Raw genomic sequence first — 19225 nt, 5'->3', positions numbered from 1 at the left:
TAATCTAGTCACCAATTGTCCACCTCCAACAAAACAGAATCTGGGTCCTGCGGTAGGAGAAGAATAAAAGGATAATTTCTAGTGCGCTAAAATAATAGAAAACTAAAATTAAAGAACTTGGTCTGATTTTATTCGTACTTAAATTAGTAGAAAGTTATCATTGAGAGTCAAAAACATTTACAATTAGAATCCACATGGAAAGGCTGAAAAGGAATGTGATAATCTCAAAACAGACGACTGAGGTGTCCGAGAGTGACCGAACAGGGATGGGGAGTCTTGCTTCAGCACCACGGAGAGATCATAACTAGGTTTTGTTTGCGCGTTTTTCTAGAGATGCTGATCGAAACCGCAAGATTCCAGTTAGAAAACTGGCGGGGGTGGGGGGTGGGGTGGGGATCTGGTTCTTTTGTCCAAATTTAGCAGTCATTAGTGCACAGAATCTATCCTGGACTATGCAGGTGAAGGTAGCAGGTGAAGGTTGTACCGAAAGGGAAACCGTTTTCTCCGGATTGCTTTACCAAGAGGCGCGTATCAGAATTAAAATGAAAATAAATCAGTATGTGGAAACATCACAGGTATCTAGTAACAGGGACGATAGAGCTTGAACAACTTTACTTCCTCGCTGCATCTTTCGCATTCGAATTCATTTGTCAGATGAAACTCACCAATTCTGACTCTCCACTTTCGTATGCCATTCACTAGCCTTTCTAACATCCTGCAACGCAGAAGCGGAAATTTCGGGGGGACGCGGGCACAAGAGCTTGAAGCGGGGTGGAGGGGTCCTGCTTCACCACCAGGAGAATAGTCTGGGGAGAGGGTGGTGGGGTAGGAGAGGTAGGACTCTCGAATCAGTACGGAGATTGCTGCCGCTTAGAGTCCCACGCTGCTGTTGCTCAGCAGAGGTCAGCCGCGGGCGAACGTTCACCACGATAGCGCCCCGGCTGCCTTTCCAACGCCTGGCGCTAACTGGGGCACTGGCAGACCACTACAGCCAGCTCCCTCCTGCGCGGACCCCGCCCTCCTCCCCCGACTCCTCCCACCACCTCGGAGTTCGGGCGCCTGCGCACGGCGGCTGGTCGGCCCCCCGAGAAAGCCCATTGGTCGCTGGGTGAGGCCGGGCACTACCTCGCGCCTGTGGCGGCCGCACGTGCTGGGAGCGGAAGCGGCGATCGCAGCTATGGCGTCGTTACTTTGGGGAGGCGACGCAGGGGCTGCGGAGAGCGAGCGGCTGAACGGCCACGTAACTGCCACCGAACCGGGGAGGGCAAGGGGGCAGGGGCTAGAACAGCACTCCTGGAGGGAAATGTGCTGGGGAGGGGAAGGGACAGCTCCGCTACGGTTTGGAGCCGAGTGTCAGATGGTGGTGGGGAGGTGTGACAAGGATTTGGAAGAGGGCCACGGGAAAGGAGACCCCGAGAGGAACAAGACCTTTGGCTTGAAAAGGCAAAATGAAGACATCTGCGGGAGGGAAGGCAGCTGGGAGCCCCAAGTAGACCCTGAGTTTTCTGCTGTCCCAATTTGACCGTTAAGCCTCAGCTAGCTTCTATCTCATCTACCAATGCGCTTTCCTATCTGCTATCCCTTGCTCGTACTGTGACCCGCCGAGGACTGTCACATTTAGACTAGAGACTTATAAAGAGGAACGTCATATACAGGGGCAGTAGAAAGTCTCCTCCGATTTTAGGATAATTCATACAGGAGACCTGCTTCTCAAAGGAATCCGTTAATACATAATATCGCAAAGGAAACAGTATTGGCGTGGCCTTCCCTGCCTCCCTTCCAGCCCGTGTTAGGGGGTGGCACTGGGCTGCTTGATGCCTTGCTTCACAATATTGATTGAAATTTGTATCTTTCAATAGTTTTCAAACGTCATCCATCCCCGGAAGAACCTTCAGGGTATTAAGAGTACTACAGTTACAAACGTAGGTGAGTGTTGTTAAAGAAGATTGGGCTCAGTTCATTTAAAAAGCATTGCTTTCCTCATGTCCCTGGCAACTTTGGCTCCCTTAGTTTAACATTCAAGACCCTCCACTACCTTTCCAGTCTTTTACCCACTCCTCCACTGCTTGACCCTTCCTTTGTACACACTGTAGAGTCGGCAGGAGAAACTGGGATGATACGCTGGACGTTCCTGCTTGGCATTTATCTTTACAGTTGTTTCTCTTCCATCCTTTTAGACGGTTCTGTTAATAACACCGAAGAAGATGGTGAAGAAGATGGAGGTAGGAAATAAATTCATTTACGTGTATTTACTGGCATTGTTTCCTTTAATCATGACTTTCACAACGTGGGTGAGTAATACCATCTTAATTGGAAAAGAACCATCTTTGCTTCTGTTTTCTTTATAAATAGTGAATGTCAGAAGAAATACTAACTTAGGAGTCAGGATTACTTCTTTAGAGGAAATTGAAATAGAATATGCAGGAATGGGTTACGAATTTTCAGCTGGCAAGGAAAAATTAGGTCTGCTGGCAATAGATGTAGGCTTGGTTGAGGTTAGAGGTTGGTGTAGCAACAGAGCATAAGAAACTGGATCCTCGTGGAAACGAAAAGGAATTCTCAGTGCTGTGTCATTCTTTTTAGAACCTTCTTTTGGAAGAAAAATGAGAGTAGGAACAGTTGCTTGATATACAACCCGTGAATGGAAGGAAGCAACTTGTTAGATGTCATTCAGGAGGCTTGACTTTCCCCCTGCAATATCCCCTGTTTTATCCTTGTTTTTCTAGTGGAATTGGCAGCTAATTCACTCTTGAACAAGTTAATCCGGCAGTCCTTAGTAGAATCCAGTCACCGAGTTGAAGTCTTACAAAAGGATCCCAGCTCTCCACTCTACTCGGTGAAAACATTTGAAGAGCTGCGGCTGTGAGTATTTTTACTTTAAGTGTAGGAAAATTCCAGAGAGCATAGCACAGAACAAACTAATCTGCTAATAATAATCATCAGGATCTCCTTCGTGTTCTAATGGTCAATATTCAAATGAGATGTGGACATTTTGCATGCAATTAAAATATAGCTCAAAGAGGAGCACTAGGATATCTGAATTGTCCAACGACTTGAGAACATTTTTGATGGTAAAATATTTTAAGCTTGCTGTGCTAAGGGGGATAGCTAAGCCAGACACAGCCATATTGCTACTCTCCGTACCAGAGTACAGATAACAGGAATTTTGATGACCCAAATACCCCTTTAGATAAGTTACAAGCTTTTACCTTTTTAATTATTTTTTTTTGTCTCAGATGGTATTTAAATGAATAACTTTCCCAAATAGGTTTGCATTTCCTAGGGAGTTATCAACTGGCATTAAGGAAATGTATTTAAATAGGTCGAGTTACTGATATGGACTTAATGTAAGTGGGGAAATCCAAAATCCCAATGCCTGCTTTCTAGTTGGGGAGAAGCTTACTTATAATTAAAGGTTGGCTGCCAGTAATCTACCAATTAATCTACCAATTAAGCATGTCCAAAATGTGCATGTCATTGTAGTGGAAGTATTCCAGCCTACTTCACTTTATCCTCTTTCTAACATCTATCCTGAGACCCCAGGAGAGACGCATTTAAAAATGCTGGCTCAGAAGAATGAGCTAATATTGCGTCTTCTGCTCCTAGAGAGAATTGATATAAGAATCACCTAAATGAAATTTTGTTTTCTCTGAAAATTGCCATTGAAACGTTAAAGTTTGTCATTGACTAAAAAGAAATAAACAATAAATCTGACTTAGTTTTCTGCTTGTGTGGAAAATAAAACTCTACTGGAAAATTGATGCACTTCTATCAGATGAGTTTTTCCTTTTTTTTTTCTTGGTTCAAGAGAAAGTTCAACGTTAGGCCCTTACTGCTATCCTTGGCCTGGGCTTATGACATAACTTACTACTTTAGTGCTCCAGCTGTGCAGACATGATTGTATATATGTTTGAGAGTTGAGGTTTAACTTGTATATTTCCAAATATTACTTTTTATACTCACTTGCAAAGTGGCCTAATTTAGAAATGCACCTTTCAAGTTTGTATTCCTGAGTCTACTGACGCATCACAGACTTTAAGTATTTGATTTTTTGTTTTTTTGACAGAAAAGAAGAGTTACTAAAAGGGATCTATGCAATGGGATTTAATAGACCATCCAAAATTCAAGAGATGGCTCTCCCTATGATGCTGGCGCACCCGTGAGTTTCTGCGGTAGTGGTATTCCAACTGGCTATTTTTAGTCACTTATATTCAGTTTATGCCCAGGAGCTTGTATTCAGTTTATGTCCAGCACATCCTCTTTTCTACAGACCTCAGAACCTCATAGCCCAGAGTCAGTCTGGAACAGGAAAGACAGCTGCTTTTGTCTTGGCAATGCTAAGCAGAGTTAATGCCTTGGAATTGTTTCCACAGGTAAGGAAAGGCTGGGAGAGAGATGGGAATGCTTGCGGTGCCAAAGATATTTTAGTAATAGGCAATATTGCTGCAATGATGTGATGATGTTTAGAATAGACGTTCTTTCATGAAATCAGAGTATTGGGCAGCAGTATGGGGCAGTGATTGAGAGCACAGGCTTTATAGTTTGACTGGTTCCAATCCCAGCCTCTCTGCTTACCAGCTGAAAGTCTTAGGCGAGGTAGTAAATCTTTTGGAGTATGTTTTCTTGTCAGTAAAGATAACACTTACAAAGGTATGGATCACAGTTGTTCTGTTCACCCTTGAACCCTAACTTCAGTCACAGTGCTTGGCTTGTAGAAACCACTCCTTAAACATTGAATGAATGAATGAATACCTGCCTCATAGGATTGTCATGCAGTTTGAGTGAATTAATGTACATTTTTAGCACTGTGCTCAACATAAAGTGAGCATTCAGTAGTGATAGTTATATAGCTGTAGGTCACCCAGTCCCTCGTACTCATTTAGTGGAGAAGGAAACAGAGGCTTGGAGAGGGAAAGGTCACACGTGAGGTCACAGTTGTCAGAGAGCGACTGAGCAGGGACTAGAACTGCGCTTGCCCTTCTCCCAACCTAGTGTCAGTACATGGAAAGTATCTGGTGATCTCCCTCTTTCTCCAACCTGTGTTCATCGAATTGATTGACAAACTGGGAGCCCAAGTGTTGGGAGCGCTCAAAGCTATGGGGCAGCAAGGATCCCCTCAGGAAGTTTACAACCTGCGCAGCAAGATAACCTGTGGACATGGATGTGGGTGACTAGTGACAGGCATAGGAAATCCTGTGCCTTCTTTAGACAAGTTCAGGGAAATTTATATCTGGGGTTTGATATCATGAGTAAAAATCCTTTAGGAGAAGCTATGCTTGAACACATGTTGAGAAATGTGTGTGGAAACTGTTTTTATCACTTTAGCTGTGTTTCCCTCTATCTCAGATCCTTAATTGAAGTTCAGAAATGCGTTAAATATCACCAGTTTCTTCCATCGACATCTTCATTCATCAACAGCCACGATTTATAGGGGGGATGGAAGTAACAAATGAAAGAGTTTCAGGGAACATTCTGCCAGAGATGTGTAAGATAGATTGGACCAAGCAGGGAGTGCTCTGGAAATGGGCAGACTTTTAATATCAGGGAAGAGGTAATGGGGACCACACTCAAGCTGTAATTAGTCTTGCATCCCTTCTCTTTTTGATTCCCAGCCCCCCTATATCCCATTTTTCCTCTACCAAAACAGCGTGACTCATAACCTGTGTTTCTTCATGACCTTTCAGAGAGGAACATATAAAAGGAAGCTGCTTCTTCATCCTTCAGCCCCTTCTCCCCTTCCATACTCAACATTCACCCTAGATCTATCAGCTGCTAAGTCGTATTCAAGTAAAAATATTCTGTTCAACCAAAATCTCCAGTTTCACTTCTGTGCCTCTCCCTCCACAGATTTTAATTGTATTTCAGAATTGCGTGATGGCTGTTACGAACCTTTCTCCTTCCCCCCTTCTCTCTCTCTCCCTCTCTCCCTCTCTCAGTGCCTCTGCTTGGCTCCTACTTATGAACTGGCTCTGCAAACTGGCCGTGTGGTCGAACGGATGGGGAAATTCTGTGTGGATGTTCAAGTGATGTACGCCATTCGAGGGAATCGAAGTATGTACCAGCAAGCCAACCCTGGCTGATACTTTAAATCCCGACTGCACCACTGACACAGTCGTGGTATATACCTTCTCTGCTTTCTTGCCTCTAAAATGGTGGATATAATGGCACCTATATCATAGAGTTGTTACTGGAATTAAATAAAATGATACAGATAAAGCACTGTGCACACCCCTGGCACATAATAAGGACCCAGTAAATGTTAGCTGCATCATTCCCACAGCCCAGAAGAGGATGCTTTTGCTTGTTCTTTTCTGTGAGGCTCAGTTGTTTTGTGCAGAACAGCTTTTATTGTTTCACTTTTTCATTAAAGTATTACATGCATAAAGTGAAAAAAAAAACTTTAAAACAGAAAATTCAAAGGTAAAAGTGAAAGTTGTTCTTTCTTTCAAAAACCTATTTCCGAAGACAGCTGTGGTTTTGTTAACAAATCTTTGTGTGTTTTTTTGTTTTGTTTTTGAGTGCTTACAAAAATGGGAGCATTTTTTTTGTACTGTTCAAAAACTTACGCGTTTTAAACATCTTTTCATGTCAGTATGTGTAGCCCCGCCTCATTCTTTTGACGAGCTGTATAATGTTCTGTCATTTATTTCATGTAACCTGTTGATAGACATTTTGGTTGTTTTCCATTTCGGGAAGATTTGTAGGCCTTTCACTGCTGTGCCAGTGTTTCTGTAGGACAATAGGACAATGGGAATGCTGCAGAGTGGCTTTTTTTTTATTTTCTTTAAGTAACCTGTGCCTCCCAAGTCTCAGTTAGAGACGTGTAACCCAGGGTGGCTTTTAAAATGACCGTGGGGCAGAATCAAATATGCGTGACTATTATCATTACTGTAAAGCTAGAAACTTGGGAATTTATCCTAAAACTCTGTAAAATCAAAACCCACAAAGACCCTCAGGGTTGGCACTTGGAAAACCATTATGAAATGTGTTTCATTACCGGGAATTGTAAATGGTTAGAGTCGTTTGCATCTGAAGGAAACCTTTAAACCCTTTTCCTTTGCTCCCTAGTTCCCAGAGGCACTCATGTCACCAAACAGATTATAATTGGCACTCCTGGGACTGTCCTAGATTGGTGTTTCAAGCAAAAATTAATTGATTTGACTAAGATTCGTGTGTTTGTCCTGGATGAAGCAGATGTGATGATCGACACGCAAGGATTCTCAGACCAAAGCATTCGTATTCAAAGGTAACCTTCACATCCAGCCTTTTCTTCCTGGATCTTCTGTCCAGGGAAGGAATTTCATTTGTCTGCTGCATCTAATTGTCTTTACTGCTTATTCCCCACTTCTTTCACCTTTAAAACAAGTTGGGTTTTCATTATTTTCACCAGCTCAATGGGCCTTCAGCCTGCTGTAATTACCCAACTCCTTCATCTTGTACTCTTGCCTGATTGCTTCACTCTTGTGCTGCAGGCTTACAGATGGAATCCATATACAGTGGGTCTGCACCAAATTTTGCCAGTAATCTTATATTTGAGCAAAATTCTAAAGAGAATTCATTAAAACCTGATAGCGCTATTGTGAGGACACAGCAGCCTGGGATCAGTAGCCTAGTATCTAGTCCTGACTTTGCCTGTAAGTCGTTAAATAAATCCTGTCGATTTCCTAGGCCTCTCTCCCAGGATCACCAGGGGGCTTAAAATTTCAGATTATCAGCCTAACCTGAACCTTACTGAGTCAGAATTTCTGGGAGTGGGCTTTAAGAGTCTGCATCGCTCATTTTTAAATAAAGTATTTATACACTGTGTTAAATTCAAGTATAATATTGAAAGACTTGTAATGATAACCAGTAATCCCCTGCCCCAACCCCTAGAGAATACTGTCCATTACGACATTAACTTTCATACCTTTAAATAACCTGCTCACCTTGGTATTTCTCGTTGTGTATTCGTTATATACAACGTTGTTGGTTACATTCACGGCTGGTATTGATATCATTATCACAACACAAATAACGTTCACTGCTGACTATTGAATTATTATAATTATGTTTTTCTTTTGCTTCTCCCCCTAGAGTTGCCTATTTTCCTTCATTTGGTTACTATCACTGTGTAGCGGTCTTTAATTTTTCTCTACCTGTTTCATCATATGTGTCATATGTCAATGATATCTCCAGATAGTCAAATACATCTTAAAATTCCATCAGTTTCTTTTTGTCTGGAAGATCTCCCACACTCACTGTCTCCAGTTTCAGCCTGGACTGGTTGCACTCCAGTCCTGTGGTCGCAGCTGCATTACGGGTTTCCCCTGTCCTCATTAACAGTTTCGAATCTCCTGTCTTGTGGGTCCTTCTTCTTGGCGTACTGTTGGTTTACTGAATATGCTGGAATGTATCTGCTAATGGCTTCCTGCAAAAGGATGTGTAGGAAGTTCATTTTCTAGCCCCTGCTTGTCTGAAAATGTTTTTACTGTACCTGTAAATTTGATCTTTGGGTTGAGTTTCCCTGGATGTGGAATCCTGTCTTGAAAAGCTTTCTTCCTGTAAATTCGGAGACAGTGTTAAAAACAGAAAAGTGGTTGTTTTTTTACTATAATTAATGCTCTGTTTCCAGTGTTGCTGCTGGAAAGTTTAATGTCTTCCTGATGCTCAGACTTTTGTCTGTGATCTGTTTTTTCCTCACTAGAAGGTTTTGGAATCTTTTTCTCCATGATGTACTGGAACTTCTCAATGATGTGCTTTGGTTCAGATCTTTTTTTTCTTCATTGTACTAGGCACATGTACTTCTCATTCCCAAAACTTGTACATGCCAGATCTGGGGAAATTTCTTATGTTACTTCTTTCCCTGCGGTGACCAACTTTTTAGGAAGACAACCCGGGATACAGTCACAGCAGGCAAATATGTATGTACATACGTACACACACATATATCTCATATATATATAAATATAATACAGAAGAAATAATCGTACATGTGTTATTACTTTAACATAAAAATATGGAAAATACGTTTATTTGAAATCATGTATTATCCTGTACTTTCCTGTTACATTAGTGCTACTATTTAAACACAACAACTGTAGAGCTAAACTGGCAATTGTAGTAACTCATAGGGGAACTAATTAAACAATATGTATGAGAAAAATACAGCAATAATGTTTCGTCTCTGATACAGCAATTTAATCTTTTTAAACATGATAGGCTGCTTAAATTTTGGAGGCTGTGCTATTGTATATTCTTTTTTTTTTTTTTTTCTTTTTTTTTGGCCACACCACACAGCTTGCAGGATCTTAGTTCCCCAACCAGGGATCAAACCCGGGCCCTCAGCAGTGAGATCGCTGAGTCCTGACCACTGGACCTCCCTGGAATTCCCTATTGTATATACTTAAGATACATAATTATAGAACTATTTACGAGGAGAACGTAAATACGATAGAACTAATTAAACATATTACAGTAAGCCCCCACATACAAATGAGTTCCGTTCCAAGGGCGTGTTCGTTAAGTCCAGTTTGTTCATAAGTCCAACAAAGTTAGCCTAGGTACCCAACTAGCACAATTGGCTATATAGTACTGTACTGTAATAGGTTTATTATGCTCTTCACACAAATAATACATAAAAAACAAACACAAAAAATAAAATATTTTTAATCTTACTTTTCAAGTACCTTGAAAAGTACAGTAGTACAGTACAGCAGCTGGCATCCAGGGGCTGGCATCAAGTGAACAGGCAAGAAGGGTTACTGACTGGAGGAGGGAGAGGACGTGGGAGATGGTAGAGCTGAAGGATCGTAAGCAATAGGAGATGGAGGACAAGCTGCCACTTCACTCACGCCTGACGTTGCTGGCACAGGTTCTGGTTCCTTGCTGGATTCAATTCTATCTACCCTCTTGTAAAACGATCCAGTGATGTCTGGGAAGTAGCTCTTTTTTTCTCATCATAGATGACACAGTAGCAATGGATTGCATTCTGAACTGCTGCTGCAACCTTCATGTACCATTCTGCATTCGGGTCCTGTGCGTCAAAAACTAACAGTGCCTCCTCAAATAAAGAAAATCCTTTTGCCATTTCCTGAGTCATGAATCTCTTTAGTTCTTCAATTACTTCTTCCTCTTTTCTCTCTTCATCCTTTCTCTGGGCCTCCAATTCCATCAGGTCTTCATTAGTAAGCTCCTTGTGTTGCACAGCAAGGAGTTCAGTGAAGTCGTCCTCTTGCTTCAAATAAAGATACTGTACTACTGTACTCTATACAGTATGGCACAGTAAATTACACAAAAGTACAACCACTTGTAGAGGATGCATGCACGTGGCAATATACTCCAGACACGTGAACTAACTTAACGTGATTGGACATGTGAACACACATCCACATCTTTGAAAGTTCACAACTTGAAGGTTCGTATGTAGGGGACTTACTGTACCTGTATTTAATGACAGAGACAGTAATGACACTTTTTTTTCTGTCTCACAGTGTGGTAAGATGTTTTGACTCTCTCTTTTCTAGTATCCTCTGAACTCCCTGCAGCCCTCTTTTCTTGTAGGTGGCAGTAAAACAATACAGTCAAATCTAAAATTCATTTTGACTTGCAGCTCTGCCCTTATTAAGCCCACACTGATTCTTTTTTTTTTTTTTTTTGGGAGTATAGTTGATTTACAGTGTTGTGTTAGTTTTCTGCTGTACAGCAAAGTGAATCTGTTATAGGTATACATATATCCAGTCTTCTTTAGATTCTTTTTTGATATATGTCATTACAGAGTATTGATTTGAGTTCCCTGTGCTATACAGTAGGTCCTTATTAGTTATCTATTTTATATATAGTAGAAGCCCACACTGATTCTTGGTATCAGTCCAGTGTGATATCCTCTGAACAAAAGTGTTCAAGCATAGAATACTTAGGAGCTTACCTACTAGCAACAGTGGTGTTTAGACTTGCAAGAATCAATTTCTGGCTCCTTCAAAATGTTCTTCCACTGTATCCGCAGGCTTGGTTCGGTGCACCAGCTGTTTGTCATTCAGATCCTGTGCATTTATACATCCATCGTTTAGCTTATCCATGTCTAAAATGTCCATCATTTTCAGACACTCTGAAGTCTATTAGATGTCATCATAAGTGAAACCCCTTCTCCTCAGGGAAAATGATTATAAAGCACAGAGGTGACTTAAACTTGTCCAACTGAAAGATGGATTCTTTACAAATTTAGTAAAGAAATTAGAAAGTCCTCAACTTGGCTGTCCTTTTCTGCTGACATTTTTCGACTTCTGCAGCAGTTTTATTCCTAAAAAAAGGAAAAATGAGTCATTATTTGCTACAAGTTTTTGTTGCAGCCTTTGCAGAACACCAGACAGCTCAGGTGCAGTCAGTACAAGGCCTCTTCACAAGTCATCAGACAGTTACGGAGACACAGTGTGTTATTTCTATTTTACTATAATCTTTTCTCCATTCTCATCCTTGACGTATTTCCAGGTTGGAGTTGGACATTCTTTTTGTCTCAAACTTTGAAAATAGGCCAACATTTTAAATCTTTTCACTGGCCAACTGCAATGGCAGGCATCTTGTAGGCACACGTCTGAGGTAGCTCTGCATCCATTTCTGCACAGTTAGAAATCTTAGTAAGGCTTCTGCAAGTTTGAAATAACAAAATGACCCAAAACTTTGGTAATGAAGAGCTCAGTATCACAGGTAAGCATATTGTATGTGTTTTTAAAAGTATTGTGTACAAAGGATGCAGGACATTTAGCTGGTAAGATCTTTTCATGTTCTTTGATAAGGAATTTATAGACTGAATGGAATATGCCAGAATGTACATTTGCACTGTCTGCTGCTCATGCAGAGAGTTGAACAAAGGCTAATTTGTATTTGGATACAATGTCAACAGTCTTTTGTTGTATATTTTCTGTGTTGTGTAAAAACTTCATAGAAGCCAAAAAGATGTTTTGAGACTCCATTTTTTCAAAACCAAGTACCTAAGAGATTGGAGGGGTGGGGCGTGTATTTTGTGTTGCCGTGATTTGAAATCTCACTGGATGTACTGTAGAAGCATGGTGTCTGGTAAGATCTGAGACGCTCCACTCTACACTGAGAGAGGAAAGACGTCTGTTATCAAAAGTTCCCGCCTTGTTCACCCACAGGACAGTTTACTTGCAGCCTCTGAACCAGGAAATGTAACTTGACTCAGTTTCATAGGGGTGGCAAGGGAAAGATAGAGTCACGTGTGTCCCTTTGCATGGTGTGGGCAAACTAATTCAGCTGAGCACTGGTGTGTTTGGAGGAGGCAAAAAACTTAATTTAGAAGTATTGCCTGTCTCATCCTGAACTTGCAGTAGCATCTTCCCCTTCTGCTCCCCTTTTACTTATATCCAGGTTCTTCCCATTCCAAATAGACTTAATGTGGCTGTTCTTTCCCACCCCAGAGATAGAACACCTGCCATCGAATGATGAGCCTCTGTGCCCTTCATCCGCATGGAACTTGTACGGGATGATTGCTGTAAACAGCACCTAGACTGACACCCTAGGCTTCACGAGCCCATCTCTCCTAAGGAGAAGACTGGCGTGAAAACCCAGATCACTTATCTACACTTCACTCTGGAGCCCCACATTCAGTGTATCCATTTTCCCAAATTCTTGGTGGGCAGGAGGGCCTGACACGTGGCGCTCTGCAGCAGGTGTAGTTGTCGTGGCCGCAGCACGTTTCACGGTGACCCCAGAGCAGGAGCAGGGGCGTGGGGGGCAGCTGATGGCCGTGGGCGTCAAGTGCTGGAAGTGGCCCCCCCAGGAGAGGGACAGGCCTGGCCATCGGGTGACGACCTTCTTTCCTCCTCTCTCGTAGAGCTTTACCCTCCGAGTGCCAGATGCTCCTCTTTTCAGCGACCTTTGAAGACTCCGTGTGGCAGTTTGCGGAGCGAATCATTCCTGACCCCAACATTATCAAGTTACGGAAAGAGGAGCTGACCCTGAACAACATCCGACAGTATTACGTGCTGTGCAGGGATAGGAAAGACAAGTACCAGGCTCTGTGCAACATTTACGGTGGCATCACCATTGGCCAGGCCATCATATTCTGCCAGGTACGTCTGCCGGGACTTGTCTTACTCGTGCCCAGGTTTCTGTGCAGGTGGAGCCGGGCACCATGTTTGGTGCTTTTTGTACATTATGTTGTTTAATCTTCAGAGCACCTCTGAATAGAGGTTATCTGTATTGTATGGGTGAACTGAAGTAATGGAATAGGACTTCAATATGGTGTGAAACAGAGGGCATCCTTCTCGTATTTCTTCTTTTCTTTCTTTCTTTTTTGGTCGCGCCACGCCGCTTGTGGGATCTCAGTTGCCTGACAAGGGATTTAACCTGGGCCACGGCAGTGAAAGCCTGGAATCCTAACTACTAGGCCACCAGGGAACTCCCTGGGCATCCTTTTAGAGGGACTGCTTCTAACACTTCCCCATTCAGGTTGATGTTTATTGTAGTGTTTCCATAGATACCCTTTATCAGGTTAAGAATGTTCTCTTCTACTCCTAACTTACTATGAGCAAAGTAGCCACTCAGTCACTCACTATTAACAGCCCCTTGTTTTTATTTTCGTATTTACTTTTCCAATCTGATGTTTTTCGTGTTCGTGTCTTGGTTGTATTTTTTCACCACCATGGGCACACTGTCAGCTCCATGAGAGCAGGCTCTCACCTGTTCCACTCACCTTCATGCCCCCACCCAGCACATGGATGGCCCTGGAAACATACTTGTAGAGTAAAGGAAAGCTCAGCTCTGCCATGTGACCATGTGACAACTGGCCATGTGACCTTGGGCAAATCACTTAACGGTTTTAAGCTTTGGGTTTATTTTTCAGTTTTTTAAAATGAACTTAGGCAGCTGCTTCATCAGATAGATCATTATGAAAGCAGATGAATGTGGTACACATACAGGTTTTAGCAAAGTGCCTGGCGTACACAGGATGTCATCATTGTTAGGTACCTCATTTTGTCATCAGACCACCCTGAGAGGTGGGCGGAGCATTTTATTCTCTGTTTCAGGGCTGAGAAGCCAAAGCTCTTACAGGTTGAGAGGATGTGCCCCTGAAAAGCACAGGGGAGGGCGAATCCCCTGCCACATTCTCAGATCCCTCTAGGCCCCACAGGGAAGGTGAAGCAAAACCCCTCTGCAGCACCCCCAGCTCCCATGCCCTGCAGACATGAGCGCCGCACACATAGCCAGGCTGCTTCAACTTGGGCGCCATGCTGGGTTTTGATTTTCATGCAGACTCGTCAAAATGCCAAATGGTTGACTGTGGAGATGATGCAGGATGGCCACCAGGTGTCTCTGTTAAGTGGAGAGCTGACTGTGGATCAGCGAGCTTCCGTCATTCAGAGGTTTCGAGATGGGAAGGAGAAAGTTCTTGTAACAACCAACGTCTGTGCTCGAGGTGTGTATGTGTATGCACTTAAAGTCAAGTTTATTGAGGTATCATTTACATATGATAAAATTCTCTCTTTCTAAGGATACGTTTCAGAGAGTTTTGACAAACATATATAGTCACATACCCATCACTGTAATCAAAATATGGAACATTTCCATCTCCCCTCAAAATTTCTCAGTGCTCATTTTCAGTCAGTCTCTGTAACTAATGACCCCTGCCAACTACTGACCAGATTTCTGTCTCTGTATTTTTGTCTTTTGCAGAATGACATGTAAGTTAAATCATACAGTTGGTAGCCTTTGTGTCTGATTTATTCTGCTTGACACCATACTTGGGAATTCATCAGTGTTGTTACATGTATCAGTAGGTCATTCCTTGTTATTGCCGAGCAGTATTCCATTGACTGGGTCGCACCACAATTAGGTCTTCCATTCACCAGCTGATGGACATTTGGATTGGTTACAGCTTGGAGCTGTTTGGACTAAAGCTGTAATAAACATTCATGTATAAGGCTTAGGTGGACATACGCTTTCATTTCTCTTGGGTAAATGCCTAGGAGGAGGATTTCTGGGTCATGTGGTAAGTGTATGTTTAGCTTCATAGGAAACTGCAAAACTGTTCTCCAGAGTGGCTGTACCCTCTTGCATCTCTACCAGCAATATAGGAGCGTTCCAGTTGTTCTCCATCCTTGTCAGTAATTGGTATTGACACTCTTTTTTCATCTTAAGCTTTCTAGTAGATGTGTGTGGTATCTCGTGTTTTCAACTTGTGTTCCCTAACGACTAATGATGTTGGTCATCTCTGAGGTGTTTTTAATTTTAAAACTGTTGACTACTGGAAGAAAAACCTTTGTTTTTTCAAGAGGAGGGCCTTCGTACTTTCCTCATTCCTCCTGTATCCTTGCCTACACCGCATACTCAAACCATGTTTCCTAATTTATTACTAGTTCACCAGGTAGAACCGAGGACCTGCCCTGAGTGCTGAGCTTGGCATTTGGAGGAGGAGCCTAAAAAAGGATGAGGTTCCTTCCCCTCGGGAGCACGCTGCCTAGACTCCTGACCTCTAGACCAGCACTAGCCAATAGAAATTTTTGCATTGATACAAATCTCCTATTCTCTGCTGTCCAAGCCATATATGGTGGCTGTTGAGCACTTGATGTGTGACTAGTGTGGCTGAGGAACTGGATTTTTAATTTGAATGAATTTAAATAGCCATAAGGCCAACAGTTACCATACTGGACAGCACAACTCCAGACCCCAGAGAAAAGAGGGCACAAATTGCTCCAGAGTCAAAGCACAGTACAGGGAGGTCAAGGATTATGACCCAGACAGCTTCTTAGTGTTGAGGAATGGAGGCACCAGGTGAGCACACACGTTAGGAGTGAAAGGTGTGAAAGGAAGGGGAGAACTCCTGGAAGTCTCGAGTCGTTTGTACTTTATCCTGTACTGTTTGGGCAGCTGGATTCTAAACACAAGTGCTCTGGACGTTGCTGTGGTGACCACGGTGACAATTAGAGGAGTGGGAGATGAGGGACTGGGGAGACCAGTCCGGAAATTGTTGTAACAGTTGAGGCAGTGGATAAAATGCCCTGACGAGAACAATGGCCGTGGAATGGGGTGGAGCTGGGGCCCTGTGATGGGTAAGGGGATGTGAGACTAACGGGCTTGCTGGGCACTTAGCACAGTGGGGGTGGAGAAGATGGAAGGGCTCTGTGACCTGCTGCGAGCCCCTCCCCAACACACAAGCACACGCGCACGTGCACACACACGCACACATGCATGCACACGCGCTTTGTACATATTTAGACTTATGTATAATTCACTTCTAATGACACTCTTATCCAGCATCATAGACATACATACTTGGAAGCAAACTGCCTGACCGAAGGACCTATTTCATTGATGTAAAAGCAGGTGTGATTTACAGGTTGTGTCCATTAAATGAGAATTCCCTTGGCAAACGTGGTTCTTGAATAGCTATGTCCTGAGGAAAATGTTGCAGGACCCTGCAGTGTCGTTCCTCTTCCAGGGATTGATGTGAAGCAGGTCACGATTGTTGTGAACTTTGACCTGCCTGTGAACCCGGCAGAGGAGCCAGACTATGAGACCTACCTCCACCGTATTGGGCGGACAGGCCGCTTTGGGAAGAAAGGCCTTGCCTTCAACATGATCGAGGTGGATAAGCTGCCCCTGCTGATGAAGATCCAGGACCACTTCAGTGAGTAGTACCCTTCGTGCCCAGAGCTGTGGACCTGCCCACGTTGACAGTGACGATGTGTGTCATGGACCTCGAGCCCAGAGGCTTGTGGTCGGGTGGGGGCAGGAGCCAGGGAGGAGGCTTCTACTTCTTAGTGCCAGAGTTCCTAACAGGAGGCGGGGGTAATTAAAGGAAGCTGTGAAAACCAAGTGGAATTGATAGGAGCTCATATTTCTATCTTATTGCTCATTCCGGGATCTGGAGCAGATTTTACGTCCATGAAGAGCCACCCTAGGCAAAGTAATAAGGTCCTTTAAGATGATATTGTGTCCCCAGCTTCCTTTTTTATGTACATTTTTCCCTTCCTGTTGCCCCAGCGACCAACTAGGACAGTCCTAAATCCTGAGGCCTGCTGCCTTCCTCCAGTGCCCGCCCCCCCCCCCCTCCATCTAAACAAGGCAGGCTCTGCTAACCCTCTGGGGCTCTTGGACAGGCGTGTTGCAGTCTGGTGGAAACTTGAAGGGTAACAGAAGCTGAGATGTCCCCCTGCCCCAGGGCCCTGGATAGATACGGCTGCGGAGCAGGCGAGGAAGAACCCTCGCAAGACTCCAGATGTATCTTTCACCTTTAGGACAATGGTACTTAACCTCTGTGGGAAGCAGAGGACACTATCCCCGGGGAAATGCACACAGCACATATGTGCAATTTGGAATATAATGTTAAAAGGTTTGCAGACTGGCTGTGGACCCTGCAGGGAAGTTGATTAAGCACCCCTGCGTTAGGATAACGGAGGAGGGATGGGGGCGGAGGAAGAACCATTAAGATCACTGTTGCTATGGTAATCAACACTCCCTGTTGCCATTCAGCAAACCTGCCCCCTCAATGCACACGCCCACTTCACCCTCCTGAGCTCAACCAGGCACCTTCCCAGGTCCCCCTCTCTGCACTCTGGCGATTTTTTTCTGCCCCACAGTATTTAGACATGTATGTTGTCTTGTCTGGTGCATTTGATGCCATTGTAGTTAGTATGGATTGGTTATTTGGATACCATCCCTTCCTTACCTAATCTAGAGAATGTCCCAGTATCTCGAGGCTTTCCATACAAGGTGTCACTATCTTCAGAAATGTAATTGGATGGAATGAAATTTCGTTTAGGCCCTGGGATAAGACTGTTCCATTCTCTTTTGTTCTTTTAGACAGCAATATTAAGCAACTCAACCCTGAAGACTTGGATGAAATTGAAAATATTGAATATTGAATATTGAAGAAAGAACTTTATCGTTTACAAGTGTTCTGGTTTATGTGAAAGTGATTTTTTACGTTGAGCCTTTTTCAACATGAAACTGTTAATATATGGCAAAATAAATGTTGTGGTAGCCTTAGTTTTAAGACCTGAGGTCTTTCTGAACCAAATTGATGTGAAGCACTTGATCCTTTTGAATAAATAAAGGGAGATTATTTCTTACTCCAATCTTTTCACAGATAAACATCTTTGCGTGGGCTACTGGGTTGTTGTGGGATTTAGTTTATAGAGTCTGAGCAGGTCAGGCCGCCTGTGAATATCTCACGGTGCCGCGAGATGGCAGTAGAACGTCACTGTTTCTGGAATTTGAGTTGGTCGAGTGAAAAAACCACACGTCTTCAGATTTGCTCACTGCTGCCCCTCCCAGCCCTAATGTCTTCCCTACCTCCCCCTCGCCCCCTCCCCACACATGCACGCACCCGTGCACCCCCTGCACAGACACACACTCTCACGTGTGAGTGCGGGGTGAAACCTTCACAAAGTAAAACGATTTGAAAGAGTATTTTGCTTCTTTTTTAGTGTTTCAACCAACACAGAATTTCAAGATATTGTTCTATTTTACTTCTTAATGTCTTCAAATTAGAGAAGATTTAATCCATCATCGTTTATGTCATAGTCTCTGGAAACGTGGCTTTATTATAGACATTTCTTAAAAACAGGCAGTGGAGGTTGGGGGAACCCACTTGCCTTAGTAAAGAGGTGACACTTCAGGGAGACAAAGGGTTTCACTTTTAAGAACTTAAAGGTGTATCTGAGAATCCTGGATGTTTTCCTGCAAGTCCCATTGAGATGCTTCTCATTTCTCACATTTGCTCCTAAAAGGTGAAATAGTGGGCTTGAGAAAAAGGGGGGGAAATTGATACTCTCCCAGAAAGCCCACAGCCAGAGCTGGGCCCCAGCTCTGTCACAGCAGACTGCCACCAGCAGCCTCAGTGAATGCACCTGTCATCCCGGTGTGGAGGGGTGTTTCTGGCCTATGTCTTCTGATATCCCATGTGCATGTCACCTGCCCGTGTTGTATCCTGTGGGCAGGGCTCAGAAATACATGAAAATCGTTCAGCCTCCTCACCCCACAGCATATATTTATCATGCACCCTTTTTGCTAAGCACCAAGGAAGAGAGATGAATAAGATGTACCAGTGATTTCAGAATTCAGAGTCTCACAGCAGAGACTCAGAATAAGCCAACATTATTTTAATAATGGTCTTTGCTTAAGGAAGGGGTTCAGAGGAGGCACCCCAAATGCCGTCGGGGCCAGTTTCCCAGAGGAGAAGACATTGTGTCTCCTCTCATAGGAGAGAACGTGAGTTGCACGGTGCCTC

At 43.5% G+C, this 19225-nt stretch overlaps 1 protein-coding gene across 2 annotated transcripts; it reads left to right on the top strand.

Annotated features, from left to right (window-relative positions):
• The first annotated feature begins 1122 nt into the window (after positions 1–1122).
• On the top strand, positions 1123–18071 carry DDX25 (DEAD-box helicase 25). Of its 2 annotated transcripts, XR_012333271.1 has the most exons (13): positions 1123–1240; positions 1860–1926; positions 2178–2222; positions 2727–2862; positions 4067–4159; positions 4271–4373; positions 5937–6051; positions 7069–7246; positions 12827–13064; positions 14248–14410; positions 16433–16621; positions 17094–17238; positions 17797–18071. XR_012333271.1 is itself a non-coding variant. In XM_033861834.2 (12 exons), exons 1-12 carry the CDS (start codon positions 1178–1180, stop codon positions 17856–17858), a joined length of 1452 nt encoding a protein of 483 aa, XP_033717725.1. In that variant the 5' UTR covers positions 1123–1177; the 3' UTR covers positions 17859–18071. The 2 variants fall into 2 exon arrangements, 1 of the variants encoding a protein (XP_033717725.1); XM_033861834.2 differs by lacking the exon at positions 17094–17238.
• Positions 18072–19225: the final 1154 nt, after the last annotated feature.

Source organism: Tursiops truncatus, chromosome 8, assembly GCF_011762595.2.
Source record: "Tursiops truncatus isolate mTurTru1 chromosome 8, mTurTru1.mat.Y, whole genome shotgun sequence".
NCBI classification, from domain to species: domain Eukaryota; kingdom Metazoa; phylum Chordata; class Mammalia; order Artiodactyla; family Delphinidae; genus Tursiops; species Tursiops truncatus.
The sequence above is the reverse complement of the archived record's forward strand: the minus strand, read 5'-3'. Positions and strand labels throughout refer to the sequence as shown.

What these genes read in the sequence shown, in the direction of transcription:
- DDX25 (XM_033861834.2), top strand. Translation starts at nt 1,178, where the DNA reads ATGGCGTCGTTACTTTGGGGAGGCGACGCAGGGGCTGCGGAGAGCGAG. An exon ending in CCTTGGAATTGTTTCCACAG is followed by an intron (nt 4,374 to 5,936) that starts GTAAGGAAAGGC and finishes TCCCTCTCTCAG; the next exon opens with TGCCTCTGCTTGGCTCCTAC. An exon ending in AACCAACGTCTGTGCTCGAG is followed by an intron (nt 14,411 to 16,432) that starts GTGTGTATGTGT and finishes TTCCTCTTCCAG; the next exon opens with GGATTGATGTGAAGCAGGTC.